Source organism: Perognathus longimembris, chromosome 6 (assembly GCF_023159225.1).
Source record: "Perognathus longimembris pacificus isolate PPM17 chromosome 6, ASM2315922v1, whole genome shotgun sequence".
In the NCBI taxonomy this organism is placed as follows: domain Eukaryota; kingdom Metazoa; phylum Chordata; class Mammalia; order Rodentia; family Heteromyidae; genus Perognathus; species Perognathus longimembris.
Genome location: NC_063166.1, coordinates 67,755,224 through 67,777,837, shown reverse-complemented (window position 1 = coordinate 67,777,837; position 22,614 = coordinate 67,755,224). Strand labels below are relative to the sequence as shown.

Sequence of the window (22,614 nt, the reverse complement as noted above, 5' to 3'; positions counted from 1 at the left end):
CACAGCATCTGTTTCTGTCACTCAAGCACTCAGCACCAGAAGGTCCTGAAAGGGCAAGGACAGAGAACCAGGTGAGCTGTGGACTGTGGCTACAGCCTGGGCCAGAGACACGCCTGGCTCCATTGAGTACCAATCTTGTTCCGATTTCCCAGCCCCTCTGTAGAAGTGAGTGTTGCCAGCCAGCAATGCAGTCTGCGCCATTTCACACCTCCTTTGTTCCCCAGTGGCACACAGGGAGATGAAGGTTCTGCAGGGGCTCAGGTGGTTCCCTGAGCCTGCCCCAGCCCCGCCCTCCCGGCCCACCTCCCCTGACTGCTCCTGTGATGGGGGAGGGGAAGTTTCCCCAGGCAGAGGTCCAGACCTGGTGCCTGAGCAAGAACCCAGGTCCCATGCCACTGAGACAGGCGTTCAGGTGGACACTGAGTTTAATTTGCACAGGTTCCTCTGTTCCATTTCTAGAGTGTTCCAAGAAACTTAATTCTAGACCCAGAGGCAGTTTGGGGCACCAAGATGTTCCTGGCAGTGTGCTTTATTATGGTGATACTGGTCGTGGTGGAGGGTTCCAGAACACCTACCGTGTTCCAGGGCCCGTGCAAGCACTTTGCATCAAGAGAAACATTTTACCCTTGACACAGCCCCATGGTGAAGTCCTATGACTGGCCTCCTTTTAGCCTCCCCCGTCCCCCAGGTCCTGGGGCTTGAACTCAGGGCCTGGGCTCTGTCCCTGAGCCTCTCTGTACTTAAAGCTAGCACTCCACCACTTGAGCCCACAGCATCACTTCTGGCCTGTTTATGTGGCACTGTTGAATCAAACCTAGGGCTTCCTGCCTGCTAGGCAAACACTACCACTAAGCCACATTCCCAGTCCCTGGCCTCTTTTTATAAGGCCAGTGCTCTACCATGTTGAGCCATAGCTTGTCTTCTGCATGTGCCCCAGAAATCATTGCTTAGAATATTTGGCTGTTTTCAAAATCCAGTCTTTCTGGAGTTTTATCTTTAGACATGGCTTTGGTCTAGATGTCAGGTGGTCAGGAGAGCACTGGGGTATAGAATGAGGGCATGGAGCCCATGGCCACATCCAAATCCTGTCTCTGCCGATTGCCAGACTGGTGGCCAAACTGCCTAACTTCTTGCAACTTCCCTTTATTCCTTTTTCTTTTTTTTTTTGGATCAGTTGTGGGGCTTGAACTCTGGGGCCTGGGTGCTGTCTGTGAGCTTTTGCACTCAAGGCTAGTGCTGTACCACTTTGAGCCACAGCGCCACTTCTAGTTTTCCAGTGGCTAATTGGAGATAAGAGTCTCATTGACTTTCCCGCCCTGGCTGGCTTTGAACTGCGATCCTCATATCTCAGCCTCCTGAGTAACTAGGATGACAAGCATGAGCCACTGGCACCAGGCCTAACCATTTATAGTAGCCAAAGTTAAGGGCAAAGGGGAGAGAAGAGATGCAGACCCGGCTCTTTCCTTACCTCCAAGACGTCAATGTCAGCGTTGCTGAAGTCAATGTTGAGGATTTTGGGGAGAGGGACCCCAGAACCCAGCACAGCTGAAAAGAAAAAAAAAGTGTCAGGTATGGGCAGCCTGGCCAAGAGGTGTCACGATTTCCCCGAGGCCTCTGAGCCTCTGTCACCACAGGTTCTCCGGCCTGGAGCACACTGTTACAGTCATCATTGTGGCCTCTCTGGAGAATCCCATCCTTCACTGAGGCACTGTCCTATTCTCTGTGGGACATGCTGACCCTGGGCAGCTCAGCGGTGCCCCCTCCCAGTCCTGGCCTCCTCCAGGAAAGAAATGACAGAGCACTAAGGCTCTGTGCCTGGGCCTTCACCCCTAGACTGTCTCTGTTCCCCTTGGCAGGGGCTGAGTCCTTGGTGTCCTGGAGCCCTCAGCCCAGTACTGAGCAGAGCACAGACATGCTGAGTGAAGGGCAAGAGCCGCTCACGTGGCCCAAGATGCGAGCGCCACGGGACTGGCTGCTCTTGAGCTACTGGCTCAAGTCCTAGAAATTAGGAAGGAAGAGAAAAGGAAGGGGGCAAATGGGGAAGCGGGGGGGGGTGGGGAATGGGGGTGTGGAGGTAAGGATAGAAACAGACTTCTTGACCCCAACAGGACTTTGCGGAGATCCAAGCACCCTGTGAATCCAATGTGCATCCAATGTGGGATATATATGTTTGCCAGTCCTGGGGCTTGAGCTCAGGGACAGTGCGCACGCTCTGAGTTCAGCTTCTTTTTTACTCAAGGCTAGCACTCTGCCACTTGAGCCGCAGCACCACTTCACTTCCAGCCTTTTCTGTGTATGTGGTGCTGAGAAATCGAACCCAGGGCTTCATGCATGCTAGGCAAGCACTCTACTGCTAAGCCACATTCCCAGCCCGCCACCAGCTCTTTGTCCCAGTCATAGAATGCCCATTTCCCCTGGCAATGGGTCCCAGAGTAATAGCTGGTTTGCCATCCAGGTTGCCATAGGGATTTGACTGGCATACGTGATTATGTCAGCAGGACCCTGCCAGCCTTCCTTGCCCTCTCCTCCTTGAAGCCGGGGTGGGGAGGGGTTGGAGCTGAGGTCCTGGGACCCAGAGGGGCTTCACTCTCCAGATGACCCCAAGTCTAAAGGTAGCCGCCTGAACGCATTGGGAGTACAAAGGCCTAGTCAGCCCCATTCAGGAAGTGAGCCACACAGAACAACAGAACCACAAAAAGCAGGAAGTAGAGCTGTGGCTCAAGTGACAGAGCACCAATCTTGAGCACAAAGGCTCTGGGCGGCAATCAAGCCCAGAGTTCAAGTCCCCAGACCCCAAAGCAAACAAAACAAAAAGTTTGAATGCTGGTATAGTGGTTCACACCTTTAATAACAGCTAGATGGCTGAGGAAAGAGGATCACAAGTTTGAGTCAGCCTGGGGTTCATAGAGAGAACCACCCTCAAAAAAAAAAAAAAAAGAATTTGTGGTGGGGCTGGGGACATGGCCTAGTGGCAAGAGTGCTTGCCACTAGGTTCAATTCCCCAGCACCACATATACAGAAAACGGCCAGAAGTGGCGCTGTGGCTCAAGTGGCAGAGTGCTAGCCTTGAGCAAAAAGAAGCCAAGGACAATGCTCAGGCCCTGTGTCCAAGCCCCAGGACTGGAAGAAAACAAAAAAAGAATTTATTGTTGCTCCTGGGGCTTGAACTCAGGGCCTGGGCACTGTCCTTGAGCTTTTTTGCTCAAGGCTAGTGCTCTACCACTTTGAGCTATAGCTCCACTTCTGGTTTGGGAGTAGTTTATTAGAGAGAAGAATCTCAGGCACTTTTATGCCTGGGCTGGCTTCGAAACACAATCCTCAGATCTCAGCCTCCTGAGTAGCTAGGATTACAGGCATGAGCCACCAGAAATCTTAAAAGAAAAAAAAATCCCTTCTAGTGCTGGTACTGGGATTTGATCTCAGGGCCAGAACACTCTCCCTTAGCTTTTCCACTCAAGGCTGGTGCTCTACCACTTGAGCTATATCTCTACTTCCAGCTTTTTTTTGCTGGTTAATTGGAGATGAAAGTCTCACTGGCTTTTCTACGCAGGTTATCTTCCAACTGCAATCCTTAGATCTCAGCCTTCTGGGTAGCTAACATAACAGGAGTGAGCCACTGATGTCTGGCTTAATGAATTCATTCCTTTTAAATGAATTTGTTCATTTGTCTGTAATGGTTTAAGACAATAAACCTTAGCCAAGCCCTGGTGGTCAGGCCTATAATCCTAGCTACTCAGGAAGCTAAGACTTGGAGGATTGAAGTTCAAAGCTAGCCCTGGACAGAAAGTCCACAAGACTCCATTCCTTAATTTACTAGAAAAAACTCCAGGCTGGAGGCATGGCTCAAGTGGTAGAGCAGAGCTATGATCAAAGAAGTTGAGCCAGCATGAGGCTCAAGTTCCAGGCCCGGGAAAATCGATACCTGAAGTTCTCAGATTGCTGTTGAAGATATACAGTCACGCACCCCACATACCCAACAAACCAGGAGTCATTGGGTCCCCCCAGCCACGGGTCCCCAGAGAGGTGTGGGCACCCACTCTCACCATTCATCGCAGGCATAAAGGCCAGGTCAAAAATCTTCCCCACCAGTCTTTCCATGATGAACACCTGCAGAGGACAAAAGAGAACTGGCCTCAGCTTCTCCATCTTCCCTTTGTCAAACCACACCTGGCAGCAGTGATGCCCACTGCCTGGAAATTGCAACCTTGCCGGGCCCAGCCGGCCCCACAGGATCCTGGGCTCCATGCCCAGGGGGCTAGCCCGGGCCCCTGAGCAGGTACTTACGTCAAAGTTGCCCACATTTGAGGTTCTGAGGTTGAGGTCTGTCCTGTGGGTAAAAATTGGCAGTCCATTAGAAGCAGCAACTGCCTGGGAGTCGGAGGGTGCTTGTGTTTGAACCAGCCACCCGAAGCCCTCCACTGACAGCCTCCGGAGGCTCTTGTCCTGGGAGGTCATAAAAATGGTGTTCCCGGGCCAAGCATTGACCAGACCAGAAGCACGCCATGTAGAGGCCGGCCAAGAGCTTTGCATACCATGACATGTGCCTTCACCTATGGCTGTGTGGCCTAGCTAAGCCGCTTCTCCTCTCTAGGCCTTGGTTTCCTCATCTGTAGGGCGAGTGGCTGCTGGGACTAAATGAAGGGTTCACACGACCCTTGGAACTGTGAGCAGCTGGTGCCCTGCATGGACAGCAATCATCACGACCTCACTGAGTCCTCCCAGCACCCCAGGAACAGATATCATCCTGAGGCTTTGGAGGTAATGTGGCACAACCCCAGAGGTGAAAGCTGGCAGAGACTCAGGATTTGCAACCTGGGCCAGCCTAGGAGGTCTGACCTCACCTCAGTCCTACCTGGGAGATCAGACCAGACTAATCTATTGGTGAAATCACTGATGGTTTGGGTCAGCATCCAGCAAGAGAGACACAAAGCCTTCTCAGGGGAAACTCTCCACTTCCTTCCTGACCTCCATACCTACACCCATCCATCCCTCTCTACTCCACAACTCCCAACTTCTTTCCCTCCCTGCAGAGTTCGGCCACACTGCTCTCCCTGCTGGAGCCCCATTTTTTCCCCACAGTGACCCTCCTTTCCTCATCCAGGCGTTGGCCTGGGCACTTCTGCATAGAGACTGGCTGGCTTGACTAGCACCATCTGATCAGCATTCCCTATTGTTAGGCTTATAAAACACTTGTGGGACTGGGAATGTGGCTTAGCAGTAGAGTGCTTGCCTAGCATGCACAGAGCCCTGGGTTCCATTCTTCAGCACCACATACACAGAAAAAGCCAGAAGTGGCACTGTGGCTCAAGTGGTAGTATGCTAGCCTTGAGCAAAAAGAAGCCAGGAACAGTGGTCAGGCCCCGAGTGCAAGCCCTAGGATTGGCAGGCAATGTATGTATGTGTGTATACACACACACACACACACACACACACAGACATACATACATATATACATACACACATATATACATGTGCATATATATATATATATATATATACATATATATATTTGTTGTTAAAAGAAAAACTTAGCCAGGGGCTGGGGATATGGCCTAGTGGTAAAGTGCTCGCCTCGTATACATGAAGCCCTGGGTTTGATTCCCCAGCACCACATATATAGAAAATGGCTGGAAGTGGCGCTGTGGCTCAAGTGGCAGAGTGCTATCCTTGAGCAAAAAGAAGCCAGGGACAGTGCTCAGGCCCTGAGTGCAAGGCCCAGGACTGGCAAAAAAAAAAAAAAAAAAAAAAAAAAAAAGAAAAACTTAGCCAGACACAGTGGCTCACACCTGAAATCCCATCACTTGAAAGGCATGGATCAGAAAGATCATGGTTCAAGGCTAGCCTAAGCAAAAAAAAAAAAAAAAAAAGATTATTGAGACTGCATCTCAACCAATAAAAAGCTAGCTGCAGTAGCATACCCTTGCCATCTCTGTGAAGCAGGGAATATAAATAGGAGGAGGGTCATAGTCCAGGGCAGCCCAGGTATAACAGGAGACCCTACTCAAAAAATAATGAAAGTAAAAAGGGTTGGGGGGGGTTGTCTTAAGTGCTAGCAAGCACAAGGCCCTGAATTCAAAATGGAAAAAAAAACCCACTATTTTTACAATGATCTAAGCACATCCTGAAAGTTTTACATGGGATCCCATTACTCTTGAAGTAGGATAAATGACGGAGCTATTTTTGGTAGCTGATGTGAAGAATTAAATGAAGCCACCTTAGACCTAGCTCAGTGCCTTCCACAAAGAAGGTATCAGTAACTAACAGTTTTTTTGTTTTTTTTTTTTTGTTTTTTTTTTTTTTTTTTGGCCAGTCCTGGGCCTTGGACTCAGGGCCTGAGCACTGTCCCTGGCTTCTTCCCGCTCAAGGCTAGCACTCTGCCACTTGAGCCACAGCGCCACTTCTGGCCGTTTTCTGTATATGTGGTGCTGGGGAATCGAACCTAGGGCCTCGGGTATACCGAGGCAGGCACTCTTGCCACTAGGCTATATCCCCAGCCCCAACAGTTTTTGATCTGTTTGTTTGTTGAGACAGGGTCTCACTACATAGCCCAGGCTAGCCTCCAACTCCCAATCCTCCTGCCTCAGCCTCCCAAGTGCTAGGATTTGGGATGTTTGTTACCATGCTAGGCTTGTTTTTATGGATCTTATGAAGTGGAGACTACTGTCCCCATTTCCAGATGGGAAAACTGAGGCTTAGAAGGGAAGTCATTGGGCAGCATCAGTCAGTGGTTCACATCAAGGGTCTGACCTCCTGTTGCCGAGCCCCAGGGCCAGCGCCTGTAACAAGCCACACACATCTGCCAGCCGTTTTCTGCCGTGTGACCTCAAGGAAGTAAATCCACCTCTCTAGGGCCTTGCTTTAAAATGGCCCTGGTTCACTGGCCCTTGGTGAGGGTGCTACCCACGGATAAAAGGCGCAGAGCAGCTATGTGCCTCAGTGCCCGCTTCTTGATGAACTTGGGTGGCCCTGTTAGTTCATGGCTTCTCGGCCTGGCAGATCCCTGCCCTGTTCACCTTTACAGCCTCTTGTTTCCCCCCTGTGATGGCCCAGTCCATCCCTGGTGACGAGCCAGCACCGGCCTCAGCAGGGCCACGTTAGCTTTTCTGAGGAGCAGGAACTCAGGGCAGGAAGCTCACTCACTTGTCCAGCTTGGCATCGATCTTGAGCTTGTCCCCTTCCACAGAAAATGAAGCCAAGAGGTCTGTATTCTGGGTGGAAAACGGGAGTGAGACAGTATGCCATCATACCATTAGCCCTAAACAGGACAGGGTTCTGTTCCTTCCCTGTTTCTCCAATGAGTGTGAGACCCATTCAGCATGTAGGTTTCCCTCTGGAGGAGAAAGACATAGCCACCACACTTGCAAGTAGATAACAGCAAGGCTGAATGAACATTTCTCAGGCACAAATGCCACAGGGCCCCAGGGAACATAAACCAAGTCCCTCAGAGAGGGGAGGGGCAGCTCTCAACCTATGAAATTTGCTTCAGATGAGTCATTGCAGTTTGGATTGGGCAACACTACTGTCAATCATAACTGCTCTTCCCCCAAGGGTGGGGCCCAGATGCATTCTTCCCTTTAAGCAGGGGCTTTGTTGTTAACAAAATCCCTTTTTGTTCCCTTGAGCCTCACCTAACAAATCAGATGAAATAGAATAAAAAGCTGGCTTTGTGAAAACAAAAATATACTCCCAACAAATTAGTGATGGCAATAATTATCACCATGGAAAAGACCAAGGGCCCATGGTGTCTGTGGCAGGGACCCAAGATGCTGTGTTTGAACAGAGGACTGAAGGCATGTGTCAGATGAAAAAGTGGATGAGAATGTCAGGTCCGGAGGCAAGAAAGAAGCGACAATAGAGAAGATTAGGAAGCAAGGAAATGAGGCTTCTTTGTAGCTGCATTAATGTCAGACTGGGTCCAGCCTTGGGTCTGGGAAGTCAGGGCCCTGCCCCTAGGGTATTATGAGGTACTATGGACCCCCGTAGCTATCTGCTATTCCTGTGTGTTAATGAAGAACATAAGGAAAATAGGATTCTTCTGTAGGAACTGGTGTGCAGGTCCCCTTCTAGGAACCAGGGACAAGAGCAGGCTCTGCATGCTGTTATTCCTTGTTCTCCAGCTTCTCACACAGAGTGCCTACTACATATTTCCCAACAAATGAACAAACAACCATGGGCTGCTCTGCCAGCATTGAAGGACACAGCCTAGAACTGAAGAAAGCTGACAGGTGAGGAGCCTTATACCCCATCTTATCACTGCCGCCACTTCCCGGCCCCCACTTACCACATCAATGAGGCAGATGGTGGTCTCCACGTCGTTGGGCTGGGAAACTATGACCTCAGAAGTGGCAAACACCTGCACCAGCGCCTTGTCCTTCTGTAGCGTCACCGACGGTGGGTTGGGCACCTGGATCCTGATGGTGAGTGGGCAGGACTCGGGGTATTGCTGGAACACCTGTGGGCAGCACCAGCTGGTGGGCGGGGCTCTGGGCAATAGGTGGTTCCTGGGAGGGGCAGTGGTCAGCCAACCTCCAACCACAGAGCCCAGGGCTCTGCCACTGGAAACCTCCAGCTCCCAAAGTATCGCTCCGTATGGGTGGCCTGCTATGGGGTGGACTGAGGGCTGTGCTTGCTCAGCCCTCAAATGGGACAAGAAAGCCCACACCTCGCACACCGCACAGTGAAAGGCAGAGAGAAGGTCCAAGCTGACATGTCACCTGACTCACCAGGTCCCTCTGGGGCCCGGGTGAGGAGCCCGGGTGAGCCCTTCCTACAAAGGGGATCTCCAAAGCCGAATACGCTAAGAGGTCAGTGTGCCCTTCAAAAGACCAGTTTCCCCTATTTACCAAACAAGTGGTTTACAAAAAGGATTAATTTTAATAAATATTCTTCTTAAATATACCAGATGAACACAGGTGCACAAAACCACAAAATTAGCTTTAAAGGGAACCAAAGAAGCGATTTCTTTGGGAACCTTGTAACTGAAATTCTGCTTGGGTAGGCCAGGCCCTAAGAAGAAGATGATTTTTTCTCACACATAGGCAAGCTGAAATCCTGGGCAAGCAATTGGGCAATTCAGTAACTATTTAGCCATCCGATCATTCTCCAGATTCACCCTTGGTTGAAAGGTTGGCTTTCAGCAAGCCCGGTTAGATGCATCGGCTCTTCATAGGGGATGGGATCTTAGAGATGTTTCTCAGGATTGGCCTTGGGGTCCCAACTCTCCAAACTAGATCATGCACTTTCCCAGCCTTTGCGGTGAGGTTCTCCCCCACCCCACCCCAGGCACCTTGCCCTGCAGTCTGGTACCACAGGGTACCAGGGAAGTCCCACCCCAACCTCACATCACCCAAGCCTCCACTCAACCTGGGTCTCCAGAACACAGGCCTCCCGTTCAGCCCAACAGCCCCAAGACTGGCCTCTGGCCACTTGTTTCCTCATTTGTCAATGGGGTTCTGGTCCCTCCTAGCCCCGTGAGAGGAAGGTGAGAACCAAAGGAAAGAGAAGATTATAGAAGATCCTAAGCTGTAAAATGCCCTGTGCACAGGAAGTGATCCAATAAGGAAGAGATCCTGGGATAAAAAGGTTTCCCCCTCCATACACATACCCCTTCCTGGCCCCCAGCTGCTCCTTTCTCATACTGGAGACTAGAGTTTCTGCCATTCTTGCTTTTAACCGCATGGGGGCGATAGTGACCACTAGATGAGCTTGGTCTCAAACTGTGTGTGTGTGTGTGTGTGTGTGTGTGTGTGTGTGTTGGGGGTGGGCTCACACCCTACTGTGGTTCCTTTTCTGCTCCTTGAATTAGGGCGTGAGGAAAGCGACAGAGCAGATTACAGCAGCCTTAGTCCCGCATAGCACTTCCTACACACGCAGCTCTTTGCTGCGGGTTGCAGGGTAGTGGGCAGGGAGCCAGGCTTGTGATAGGAAAGGCCTTGGCTCCGTCTGTATATTTCCACTCCTTGGACAGGAGCATACTCAATGCTTTTATTTTAGTGTAATCACCAACAATAATAGTGGTAAACATTTGCGGAATATCTGCTCTGGGCCTGGGTTCCAGATTCCAGGCCCACAGCTGCCCTGTAGAGTGAGCACTTTGTACCCATTTTCCAGATGGGAACTGAGGCTCAGACACGCAGGTCATTTGCCTGTGGCAACATGTCTGGGATATACTGAGCCATGCCTGTCATCTCCAAAGACCTCAGAGCTCCCCTGTGCCTGTGTGGGCATCTTTACCTGCCGTATCCCTCTCCCCAGGGTGGCAACCTGTACTTGTAGAATAGGGCTTTGTATGAGTTTTTTGTTTGTTTGTTTGTTTGTTTGTTTGGCATGAGGAGACGAAGGCTCAGAGATGTTAGGACGTTTGTCAAAAATCACACAGGGGAGAAGTATCCAGGTCAGGATTAGACCCGAGCAGGTAGGCTCATGGCCACAGGTCAAGCTGTGTCCACCTCAGCCCTCCCCTCCGTGTGTCCCCTCGTGGGGGTGGGGAGGCTGCCTACTGGCCTTTGTCACTGCCCACCAGGGGGATAGCTACTTGAATGCTGAGCGGCTCCCTTTACACAGGGTTGCTGGGGGCAGTTAGATGAAGAGAGAATGGCTGAACACAAGCCCCGCCCCTGCCTCCCAGGTTTACTTACGTACCTTGGGAATCAGGGCCCCCAGCGTGGATGTGGTGAGTGGAGGGAGCTCTTCAAACTGTGGGGCAAGGACAAAGGGTCTGTGAGTACCGGGTGACAGCGACAGGCAGGACTTGCTGACCCCATGCAAAGACAGCCAACAGCTCAGACAGTATCTTCTCTCCCTGAAATGTCCCTCGGGAAGCCCCGTTTCCCAACAGCAGCCATGGTGTAGCCCATGTGGCAGTTTCGTGGCTAAGAGGATAGGGTCAGACACGTGTGCCCACCACAGGCATGATTTAAAGAACAGGAGGCAAGGCCCACATCTTTATTTTCTCAAATGGTCATTCTTTTTTTTAAAGGAAAGCAAGCATGGTCAAGTCCATTTGCGTCACCCAGTGTCTCACTAATGCTTGACCTCTGCCTGTCTCTGAACTGCCTTTATTGTTATTTACTCCAGATCGCCTCACTCTGTGTGTGTGTGCGTGTATGTGTTGGTCCTGGGCTTGAACTTAGGGCCTGGGCCCTGTCCCTGAGCTCTTTTGCACAGGGCTAGTGCTCTACCACTTGCGGGACAGTTCCACTTCCAGCATTTTGGGTAGTTAATTGGAGACAAGAATCTCGGGGACTGGCTTTGAACTGTGATCCTCAGGCCTCAGTTTCCTGAGTAGCTAGGATTACAAGTGTGAGCCACAAGAGCCCTGCTCAAATCCACTCGTTCTTAAGGTGCCAGAAGATGGGAAGACAGCACACTTGACAGAGAGAGGCAGCCGTGAGTCTGTGCAGTCGGATGCAGCAAGGCTGTCAGCTCCCACCCGGACCTGACTGTGGACGGCTCCAGCCATGGGTCCTGATCCCTTAGCGCTAACATTGTAGGGCTGGGCGTGCTGGCACAGGACTAGGCTTCCAGCTACTCAGGAAGCTAAAGCAGGAGGACCAAGTTCAAGGCCAACCTGGGAAAAGATTAGCTTGAAATCCCAACTGAAAGACAAAAACAAAAGGGTAGCCGGGCACCAGTGGCTCCTGCCTATATAATCCTAGCTACTCACTCAGTAAGCTGAGATCTGAGCCAGGGGAAAAAAATAATCTGAGAGATTCTATGGCCAGAAGCGGAGGTGTAGCTCAAGTGGTAGAATATCAGCCTTGAGTGAAAAAAAGAGTGTACGACCTTAAATTTAAACCACAGTACTGGTGCGCATGCGCATGCACACACACACACACACACACACACACACACACACACATACACACACACACACAGAGCATGGGGCATGGCTTAAATGGTAGAACACTTTTGTGAGGCTTAAATTCAATCCCTAATACTGGGGAAAATGTCTGAAATTGTCCAACACACAGAATGGATGGATAGACAGATGGATACTGGATGATGGATGAACGGAGGATGGATGGATGGATGGATGCTGGGTAGATGAGTGAGTGGATGAATGGATGACTCCATGAGTGAACAGCGGATGGACAGATGGGTAATGAATAGATAGATGGATGGTTGGCTGAGTGATCCGCAGAGGGTAGTTTCCTCCCTGGGAACCGTGGTACCCCACATATGAGCCACACCAACTCGAAGCACCAGCTCTGGGAAACGCGGGTGTCAGGTACCCGCCAGGAACTGGACCGAGGCCGCAGTGGCCATCTGTCCACAGTTCCCCTGAGGCCACCGCCCAGGACGATGACAGGGGCTGGCTGGCTGCTGGGGTCCCGCACTCACCATCCCATCCGTGATGTCGATGTCCAGGGCACCCTGCTTCTGCAGCATGGTCAACACGGAGCCCAGGAAGTTGGCAGAGATGGCCAGCTGGGAGTTGGTGTTGTCGCCCATTGGGGGCAGCTCTGGCATCATTGGCCGGTTGGACACAGCTGGCCGGCCCAGGGGGTAGTCGATGAGCTCGCCTCCCGCCTCCCCCACCAGAGTCTGCAGCAGTGGAGAGGGCAGGACAAGAAGGACAAGAAGGAAAAGGGAGGGCTGAGGGTCACAGACCGACCTCAGGGCCTCCTGCCTGGCTCAACCTCAGGGGTGTCAGTTTGGGAGACGTAGAGGTCTCAGATGCTATGGCCCCAACTGTTCTCTGGCTGGGGATGAGGAGACCTCTTGGGGTCTCTACCCTACAATCACTTAGGGTTACAGGTTCACGCATACACAGAGATCTTTCCTTCTGTGCTGATCCTAGGACTTGAACTCAGGGCCTGGGCACTGTCCTTGAGGTTTGTTGACTCAAAGGTAGAGCTTTACCACTTGAGCCACAGGTCTACTTGCAGCTTTTGGAGCTGGGTGCTGCTGGCTCATGCCTGTAATCCTAGCAAGGTTGAGATCTGAGGAGTACAAGTCCCAGCAGAGAAGTCTGCAAGACTCATCTCCAATTAATCACCAGAAAACCAGAAGTGTTGCTGTGGCTCAAATGGTAGAGCATTAGTCTTAAGCAAAAGGAGTTTAAGGACAGTGCCCAGGCTCAGAGTTCAAGGTCCAGAACAGTGCTCCCCCACCCTACCCCCCCCCCCCCAAAATAATAAAGGTCTCATGGACTTTCCTGCCTGGGCTGGCTTCAAACCTTGATCTTCAAATCTTCAGCCTCCTGAGTAGCTAGGATTATTGGCGTGAGCCTCCAGAACCCCGGCACACAGAGATCTTCAATACAGCACAAATGCTCAGGCCTATCACGTGCTCAATACACACCAGCAAATCCCCTCTCCAAAGACCAATGTCCTCTCAGCAGCCACCGTGCGACACACCCCATGCACCTCTCCAGCCTCACTGAGCCCCCTGCTCCTGCCCTTCCCCTGAGGCCCAGCCACCAGGGCCTCAGTGCTCAGTGCTTGGGCCACAGCAACACTCCCACCTTAAGGACATTCCTCAGATCACTCCCAACCCCTCCTCTCTCCTGCTGGTCCCTCTCCTGTGTCATCCCTTCCAGTCAGTCCTCCTCCACCTCCACTCCATGCGGCACCGGGTCTGTAACTCCCTGCATATCTGAAGGATTCTTTAAGGCCCATCCCTTAAAAGATGGCAAGTTCTCTCCATCCAGGTGGAGACTTTGTCTTGCTCATTTTTGTGCACCTCTGGTACCTAGCCAGGGCCTGGCACATAATAGGAGGCCCGCAGTGCACACGTGTGTGTGTACACGTACACACAGGCACCTGTCCAGGTGGGTCCCTGGGTGGGCCCCTGTATCTGGGCACTGGTGCTCTTAGGGACAGATTCTAGATCTCACACTAGCTCCTACCACCGCCATTCCACACCTCTAACTGTTCACATTCAGTGATGTGGCTGGCCTTGGGAACTTGAACTTGGCCGTGGGGGGGCATTTAAGCAAATGCTGCCATCTGGACTTGGTGAAAATCACAGGCGGCTGGTGGTTGGGGCCTGTGGTCAGCTCTTCCTCCCCATACCCCGGCCTGGGGTGGCAGCTCTGGCTGCCGGAAGCCGGATTGCCTGGCTCCAGACCCCAGCTCCACATTCACCATCTCTGTGGCCTTGGACAAGCGGTGATTCCTCTCTGTGTCTCCATCCCCCATGTGATCACTGGCAGGTGTGGGGGGGAACCAGATGAGTTAAAGTGCTGCCCCCTCATCACTCCTGCCCCCCGTCCAGGATGGAGACAAGCCCGGCAGGTAGGCACTCACGTTGAGGTCCAGCTCCAGGAATTCCCCGGTCACCAGCGGGAGGCTGGAGAAGGTGTACTGCACGCTCCCCAAGATCCCCAGCGGAACCAGAGCTGCAAGCAGAGGGGAGGGTCACGGGGCAGCCTTCCCACCCTCACGGGACACCCTCCCTCCTCCTGGTGCTGGGGAAGGGGAGGGGAGACAAGCAGGGTCCAGCTCCAGCTTCCTCCTTGCTGTGTGGCCTCAGGCAGATCACTGGATGTCTCTGGACCTCAGTTTCCTCTGTAAAACAGGTTTCATGTAACCTCGTGGACTCTATGATTGGTGTGTGCGTGGGAGCGTGAGTTCCTGGATGCTGATGAAATTCATAAGCTATGAAGGGAAGTACAGCTCGAAGATGTTCAGGGCTCCACGAGGTGGTACAGGCCTTTTCTCTCTTGGTGAGAAAAGGAGAGTTTTGCTGTCTGGGAAAGACATTCTTAAGTTGGCCTCTGAGCCCTGAGTGGCTACAGAGAGTAAGAACAGCACAACTTGGGGTGGCATTGTTACTGGAAAGGAGGGGCTGGGAAATCCACAGTGTACAAGCTGCACCACTGTCCGTACAGGGTAGCTTTGCTTTCAGGAATGTTGGCTCAGAAGCCTAGGACTAGCTGTGGTTTGCAGCCTGGCTCTGATTATGCGTTCTCACTCTCCTATCCTTTTGTGACTTGATTTTACAGACTAGGGGACCAGCAGGCTCCGCCCCCTGCAGTCCTGGGTGGAGCCTCCAAGCCCAGGTGGGAGCTCTTCCCTGGGGTGTGGTGGGAAGACGAAAGGTGGGCGGGGGGGTGGGGTGGGGAGGACCAGAGGCAAGAGGCCTGCCTCTGCCCACTTTGGGCCCTCTCCCCGCATCCCCACTGTATCCCCTGGGATGGGGACATCAGCAGATGCAGGTGACATGCCACCCTGTGGGGGCACTTACAGTCCACAAGACCCAGCTGGTCGTTGACAAGCCCCAGCACCACGTCCACGATGGGGCAGAGCTGTGGGAAGAGGGTGTGGAGCTGTGGTGAGGGGCCTGGCCGGCCTGTGTGCGGGTGGGGGGGGGTGCTCTCAGATGGGAAAACAGATTCATTGGGGAGATGATGCCACCTGCTGCGCGCTAGGAAGAGCCTGCTGGGACTGGCCAGAGCTCCAGAGTTCATGCTCTCCTCCTTCTCTGAAACTCATCAGTCCCCTCCGGGTCTCCAGGGGTCCTCCCCAACCCCCAAGCATGTGCCAGACTTCCAGATCTCCTGGGGGCCCCCCAGGGGACGGGGTCCCCTGGTCTGGGAGAGCCGGTGCCCCACCCGCCTGTTCTTACCAGGTCAGGGAGGACGTTGGCCAGGACTCGGTTGACAAGGTTGTCCACGAGGTTGGGGAGAAGGCTAAAGAGAGAGGGACAGGGTGGGGGCCACAGAGGGGTTGTCCTCACCCCAGTGCCAGACCCAGGCACAGTACCCTCCTCCCCCTGGACCTGCCAGGACAGACCACCAGCCAAAAAAAAAAAGCATTCATTCATTCACTCATTCATTCACTCATTCAATGATCAAAAGCTGCTGACGGGTCCTGCAGGCTGGGGGCAGGGGATGGGGGTGGAGATGTTGCTGACTGGTTGCTGCCAAGTCCCCCTGAACAGCGCCATCTGCTGCAGCCACCTTCCTGTCCCCCGGGGGCAGGGAGACCAGGGGATATAACTCATTTTACAGGCAAGGAAGCTGAGGTCGGGCCGTGAACCACCTCTCAGAACCTGTTAGCAAAGGAGGAGGTGGATCTCCGATCAATGCACAGACTCAATACACCGACGGGCCAATGGACACACCGGAAACCAAGAATTCAGAGAGAGGTTTGGCCAGCCCAGCACTTAAGCGTCCGGGCTGCACTCTCTCCTCTTGCTTAAAAACCATCCCCCTCCCCCTACGGAGCTCCCCCGGCCCTGGCTCCCTGCTGGGTGCCAGGCTGACAAAGCAGAGTTGCTTGAGGTAAAGTCCTAGTAAGAATGTGTCCCCACATCTTACCATATACGTTTGTGGTCCTCTTTTTAAAAGAGGATTCGTCTTAAGGGGGGCTGATCCACCCTGGCTCCAGTTCTCCTTGCATGACGGGCAATGCACACACTGGGTTGTGCATGGCCTGTGGGCATGGTGAGTGTGTGTGTGTGTGTGTGTGTGTGTGCACGCTGCGGACAGATTGCCATATGACTGTGTATATTCAGGGCACAGATCCCCCCCTCCTTTGAAATTGTCATTACACTGTGCCTGTGTGCAATGACATCTTTAAAAGATTGTTCATTGTCACAGCAGGACTTGCCCAACAATAACGGGTTGACAAAAAAAAAAAAGTAATGGCTCATCTAAGCAATGGAATGGCATGCTGCTATAAAAAGTTAAGCCACAAGGACATATTTGAAGTTTAGAAAATCCAGAGAAAGAAGCAAAGTACAGCATTGTTTAGAGCAGGGGTGTATTTGTTCAAAAAGGCAGTGGTATGGGGGAGCGGGAAGAAGTGGGAATGTGGCTCAAGTGGTAGAGCACCGGCTAGCAAGTGAGAGGGCTTGAGTACAAATCCTAGAAAAGAGAGAGGGAGAGAGAGAGAGAGAGAGAGAGAGGTGTGATGGTCTACTCCCAGGTTTGCTTTATGTGAACAAAGAAATCAGAAGGAGACTTAGGGAGCTATGAATCAGGATGAGCTTGGTGGACAGGGAGCAGAAGAGATGGCAAAGAAAGAACTCACTCTCCCCTGCTCCTTTCAGTACTATTGCTTGAAGTTAGTGCCTGGTGCTCACTTATCTGGCACTCTAGCACTTGAACCATGCCTCCATCTCAGCTTTTTGCTGGTTATTTTGGAGATGTAGTCTGGCAGACCTTTCTTTTCCCAAGCTGACTTTAGAACCATGATGTTCCAGATCTCAGCCTCCTGAATAGCTAGAATTACAGGCATGAGCCACCAGTGCCTGGTTCGTTTTATGCTTTGGAACCATGCATTACCAAATACGGTTCCTAGTGAATTTAAGAGTCTGCGATTTCTAGTTTGGGACCCTGGGGCCTCATTTTCCTTTCCCTGCCCAACTTGAAGCTGAATCAAAGACCAAATGACACCCACAAGAATTTGAAAGAATGGAGTCCCAGTCACCGGTGAGGTTTTCTTCCCCTGAAGTTGAGATGAGGCTGGAGGATTGGGCCAAGGACAAGAGAGGAGGGGGACGAGAGAGACAAGAGGTCTCAAAGGCAGAGACTGGAGAAGGGCCTCCCTGGATAGAGGTCAGGGGAGGAAGAGGAAGAATGCAAGGCCACCACCTGTATTGGGCAAGGCCCACTGTCCTGAAAGCCCTCTAGACAGAGGGCATGGTCTCAGCTGCTTAGAGAAGACCAGAAAACACTGACCTCTGCCCTAGCATACATGGCATAGACCCAGCTGAGAAATGTCTCCATGATCTGGGCATTGATGGACACACAACTGATGCTAGACACCTTTCCCTAAACTTTTACAATTGTCAGACTCCACTCTGGCAGCTTTGCATTCATTCCCTCAGTTCTTAAGGGTGGGAAGAGGGGAGGAAGAATTTGCCTTCATTTCACAGGAGGCTCAGAGGCTCAGAAAGGGCAACAAAATTGTCCAAAGCCACATAGCAAAGAATAGTGAAGCTGAGGTTTCAATCCAGTATATGCCTGAGCGTGTAGACCAAGGCCTTTTCCACACGAGGCTGGCTAACACCCACATCCCCGCCTCAAAGGCCCAGGTCTTAAATTCCTAATAAGCAAGTGGACCAGACCAGAGCCACAGGAAGAGGGGATGGTCCGGCGTGGGTCACCACTGCCCCTTGAGCCCTTGGGGCCACAGCAGAAACAGGAGGCATTGTGCTTGCCAGGGACCCTCCACTGTCCCTCCCCCAAGCCCCCCGCGGCCAGCTGGTGCTCACCCCCGTAGAAGCTTGACCTTGATACCCCCCAGCAGGGTGTCGCAGCGCTCGATGACCAGCCTCGGGTAGCCCGCGCGGTCCATGGTCAGCCGGACCTTGGCTGTGATGTTCACCTCCACTGCGATGTCCAGGAAGCCAATGAGACTGCAGGAGACCGAGGGGCCAGGCACGGAGATGATGGGCTATGCCTCAGCCGCTGGGCACAGACCTGCCTGGCACCTCAGGCTGGGGCCCAACTCTTTTCTGCCATCTGTCAGACCCCTTGTTCATCTAGAGCGTAGGCACCCGTGGGGAAATCTCTCTTCCTCTCTGCCTAGGAAAGCTGCGAAGGCTGAGATGGGTCTGTAGAGACTGGTTTCCAAGGTAACCAGCCAGGCACCTAGCTTATAGACATAGCCTGATCCCGATCCCTGAGAACAAATCTATAACAGTCAACCATCATCATCATCATCATCATCATCATCATCATCATCATCATCATCATCATCATCATCATCACACAGCAGGTGCTACAGGAGACCTGCCTGTAGCCCCCACTGCCCAGAAGAGAACCCCCAGCCACCAAGGCTCAGTGACATTGGGAGATGGCTGTCAGGCCACACATTTGGAAGAATCAGGGACAGAACCCAAGCTGCCCCTGAGCCTGTCTGCTCTGCTGACAGGGTCCCAAGACGGACTTGGGGTGGGGACACTGAGTCTTCCTGGTTCTTGAACTGCAGATGCAGACCCCAAGCCTTGAGAGGGAAGGCTGTTTGCTCTAGGGAGGAGGGGAGAATACAGAGTGGCCGGGACCCCCTGAAGAGTAAAAGGCCCCCACCTCTTCCCATTGATGGCCACACGGGTATACAGACTCAGGTAGACACCCACGCCAGGCAGGAGCCGCACAGACACCCGAGGCAGGGTCAGCTCCACGATGCGCAGCCTGTGGGTGGAGAGGGGTGAGCCGGCGGCCGCTGCCACCCGCTCACCCCAAGGGCCTCCCTCTTGCCCCTTCTCTGCTCCTCATCTTTCCATCAGACTCCCGTGAGTCCTGGCTCTATGCCCAGTGTGGAATCCACAGAGGTTAAAGGCAGAACATGGCATCAACATACTGCCCAAGACCCACTGTTTGCATTTTTACATATTTCCTTCTAAATCCTCTTTTTTCTTTTTTTTGGGGGGCGGGGGGCAGGGGGTGGAGTTGCAGGCCCTGGAGCTTGAACTCAGGGCCTAGGCCCTGTTCCTGAGCTTCTTTTGCTCAAGGCTAGCATTCTACCACTTGAGCCACAGTTCTATTTCCCACTTTTTTGTTGTTGTTGTTGTTGTTGTTGTTGCTGCTGGTTAATTGGAAGTAAGAGTCTCATGGACTTTCCTGCCCAACATTACTTTTAAACCAGGATCCTCAGATCTCAGCCTCATGAGTAGCTGGTATTATAAAGATAAGCCACTGGTGCCCAGTTCCTTCAAATCTTTTTTCTCTGCTGAGATGTGCAGCCCGCCTCCCCCCCCCCCCCCACTTGCTTGTCTCTGTGTCTCCACCTGGGTCCCACCTACAGCCTTCACCCATCAATGACACCTCCAGCAGGGAGCTACTCAACCTCCCCCATTTCGCACATTCCCCCCACCGGTGACTGGAGGGCTGACTTCTCCCTTGATCCAGGCCTCGTCCACCAGCCCCAAGCTCCTCAGGACAAACTGTGTCTTCCACTGACCACTAGCTCTGTCCCCAATGCCAACACAATAATAAGAGTGCATCATAGTTGATGAGTTAAACAACTATGGTTGGGCATGGTTGAAATGAGATAATAGTCATAATAGATTCTCATATAACATAGGAAATTTTATGGTAATCTATGTATGTAGCATAATGGAAACCCTTGGGCTTCTTAAGACTGAGACCCAGAGAGATGGAAAGAATGAGCCAAGAATCCAAACCATGCCACAGGGGCCTCTTTAGAGAGTGCTAAAGTCCCTTTTTTTTTTTTGAGGGGGGCGGTCATTCATAGGCCTTGAACTCAGGGACTGGGCGCTGTCCCTGAGCTCTTTTGCTCAAGGCTAGTGCTCTACCATTTTGAGTCTGGTGATCACTGAAAGTAAGAGTCTCACAGACTTTCCTGCCCTGGCTGGCTTTGATCTGTGACCCTCAGATCTCAGCCTCAGGTAGCTAGGATCATAGCTGTGAGCCACCGGCACTGGAGCTAAAGTCACTTCAAGGGAGGGCCACCTGTCCCTAGAAGCCTCCAGGAGTGATGTCCCCAGTTTGTGGGCCCCTTCACCCCCAGGCCCAGCCCAGCCCTTGCTTACCCGGTAATTCCCTGCACAGTGCTCAGGATGCCGCCTTCGCCGAGCACCCCGAGAACACCCCCTCCTCCGAGAAGTCCTCCATCGCCCAGAAGGCCGCCTCCGCCCAGCAGACCGCCTTGGCCCGACAGGATGCCATCTGTGGCCAGCATGCCCCCGGTGCCTAGCAAGCCTCCAGGGCCCAGCGCTCCGGTGGCCACACCGGGCGGGAGCTCCCCGGGCCGCAGCTGTTGCCGCAGGTCTCGCCGGCGACGCCTGGGGCCCTCCGCGGACCTGTACCGCCCGTAGTCCCTGCGGCCGCCATAGGCGTTCTGGGCATAGCGGTAGTCCTGGTCACCCCGGAGGTCCCGGATGCTGCCATCGGACTCCAGGATCTCCCCGTAGCGGTATTTGCCCCCCAGCTGGGCCTTGTTGTCGTTGGCCTCAATGTGACCGTATTTGTAATTACCACCGAGCTGTCTGCCATTGGTATATCTGGGGGGAGGTTCTCGAATATGGAAGTCGTTGTAAGGTACACCACCAACACCTCGGGGGAATTCAGCGCGTCTGTAGTCATTGTAGTGGTGTCGGCCACCGCCCAAGAGACCGCCGCCCAGCAGCCCCCCGCCACCACCGCCGCCACCCAGCAGCCCCCCACCGTGGCCACCACTACCACCACCCAGCAGCCCCCCACCGCCCCCCAGAAGTCCCCCACCATGGCTACCACCACCGCCACCCAGCAGCCCCTCATCGCGGCTACCACTGCCACCCAGCAGCCCCCCACTGCCCCCCAGCAGCCCCCCACCATGGCCACCACTGCCGCCACCCAGCAGCCCCCCACCACCCCCTAGCAGCCCCCCACCATGGCTACCACCACCCAGCAGCCCCCCACCGCCTCCCAGCAGCCCCCCACCATGGCTGCCACCGCCACCTCCTAGCAGACCTCCACCACCTCCTAGCAGATCCTCATCACGGCTGCCACCACCACCCAGCAGCCCCCCACTGCCCCCCAGCAGGCCCCCGCCACTACTGCCGCCACCGCCAAGTAAGCCTCCACCCAACAGGTCACCACCACCCCCTCCTTCTCCACCACCAAGCAGGCCCCCGAGAAGCCCTCCTCCCCCACCACCTCCACCTCCACTTCCACCAAGCAGCCCCCCCAGGAGAGGCCCGCCACCATCACCGCGGGCTTTACCCATGGGGACCTCCCTCAGGGCCGCGCGGAAAGCATCGCTCTGCTGCATCGTGCCGGAGATGGCTGTGGAGGGGGGGAATCTGTCAGGACCTCCCTGTCCTCCACCCTGAAACATAGCCAGACCCGGGGGTGCAGGCGAGGGCTCACTTCCCACCCCCAGTCAAAGGCAGATCTTTCTCGGTCCACACCATCTAACCCATAGTTGTGGACAAGAGATGGTTCACACCCATCAGCCAAACCTTGGCAGACTTTTCTTTGTTACTCTCCCTCCTCTCCTGCGGTTCCTCACTTTATGGCTTTAGAACATCTACTTCCCCAGGCATTAGCAATTGCTGGAAGACAGTCAGGGCCTACTTCATGGCTCCCTGTCTGTTTCTGAATAGAGACACCAAGGCCAGGTGAAGACACTGGAGAGAAATCTTCATTTTGCCCTCACTCTAGCCCCAGGCAAGGGTGGGGCCGGGAGAGACTTCACCACCCAGCAAGGAAGTGAGGACCTCAGGATGGGAGGCAGGAAGAAAGGCTGCCCCGCATCTGATGGCCTCTGTGCTCCTGGAACTGTGCTGGCCGCCATGGGTCATTGGAATCTTCCAAGAAGACAAGTCAGCCAGTCAAGACTTGAACCTCAAGTTCCTAACCTCTGCTTCCTATGGCCTCAAGCCTCCAGCCTGCTCCCCGGGTGTTCCGGAAGTGCCCAGGAATGATGCCCCCCCCCCCAAAAAAAGGTCAGGGGCGGGGGTGGGAGAAACTAAGACCCAAAGGGGAGAAGTCACCTTGCCACTAAATATGGAATCTAGCCGAGGTGGATCCACAGTATTTGGGAACTGATCGACCCACCCTCCCCACCCCACACCACCCCCTTCAGATGTGAACTCACCATTGCTCAGCACATCTTTGGTAACTCTGAGGACCGTGTTTGTCTTGGGTTGTTGTGTGTGGACAACACACACACTTGCAGCAAACAGAACAGCCACAAACCACGCCATCCACAT

General features: G+C 53.4%; 1 protein-coding gene across 1 annotated transcript; it reads right to left on the bottom strand.

Annotated features, from left to right (window-relative positions):
• Positions 1-21: 21 nt before the first annotated feature.
• Positions 22-22,614, bottom strand: Bpifb4 (BPI fold containing family B member 4). The gene is made up of 16 exons (XM_048347453.1): positions 22,500-22,614; positions 21,623-21,685; positions 20,452-20,974; positions 18,986-19,090; positions 18,169-18,312; positions 15,574-15,637; positions 15,193-15,253; positions 14,253-14,344; positions 12,343-12,546; positions 10,642-10,695; positions 8,282-8,452; positions 7,141-7,208; positions 4,285-4,327; positions 4,044-4,107; positions 1,469-1,545; positions 22-45 (listed from the first exon to the last, which is right to left on the bottom strand). The coding sequence occupies exons 1-16, from the start codon at positions 22,612-22,614 to the stop codon at positions 22-24; spliced, it is 1,872 nt and encodes a 623-aa protein (XP_048203410.1).

Bases quoted from the DNA above. Each gene is read 5' to 3' on its own strand.
- Bpifb4 (XM_048347453.1), bottom strand. From the start codon at position 22,614: ATGTGGATGGCGTGGTTTGTGGCTGTTCTGTTTGCTGCAAGTGTGTGT. The intron at 19,091-20,451 runs GTAAGCAAGGGC...CTCCACCCACAG, and splicing joins ACTGTGCAGGGAATTACCGG to GCTGCGCATCGTGGAGCTGA. The intron at 1,546-4,043 runs GTGAGAGTGGGT...TTTTCTTTTCAG, and splicing joins CTTTATGCCTGCGATGAATG to CTGTGCTGGGTTCTGGGGTC.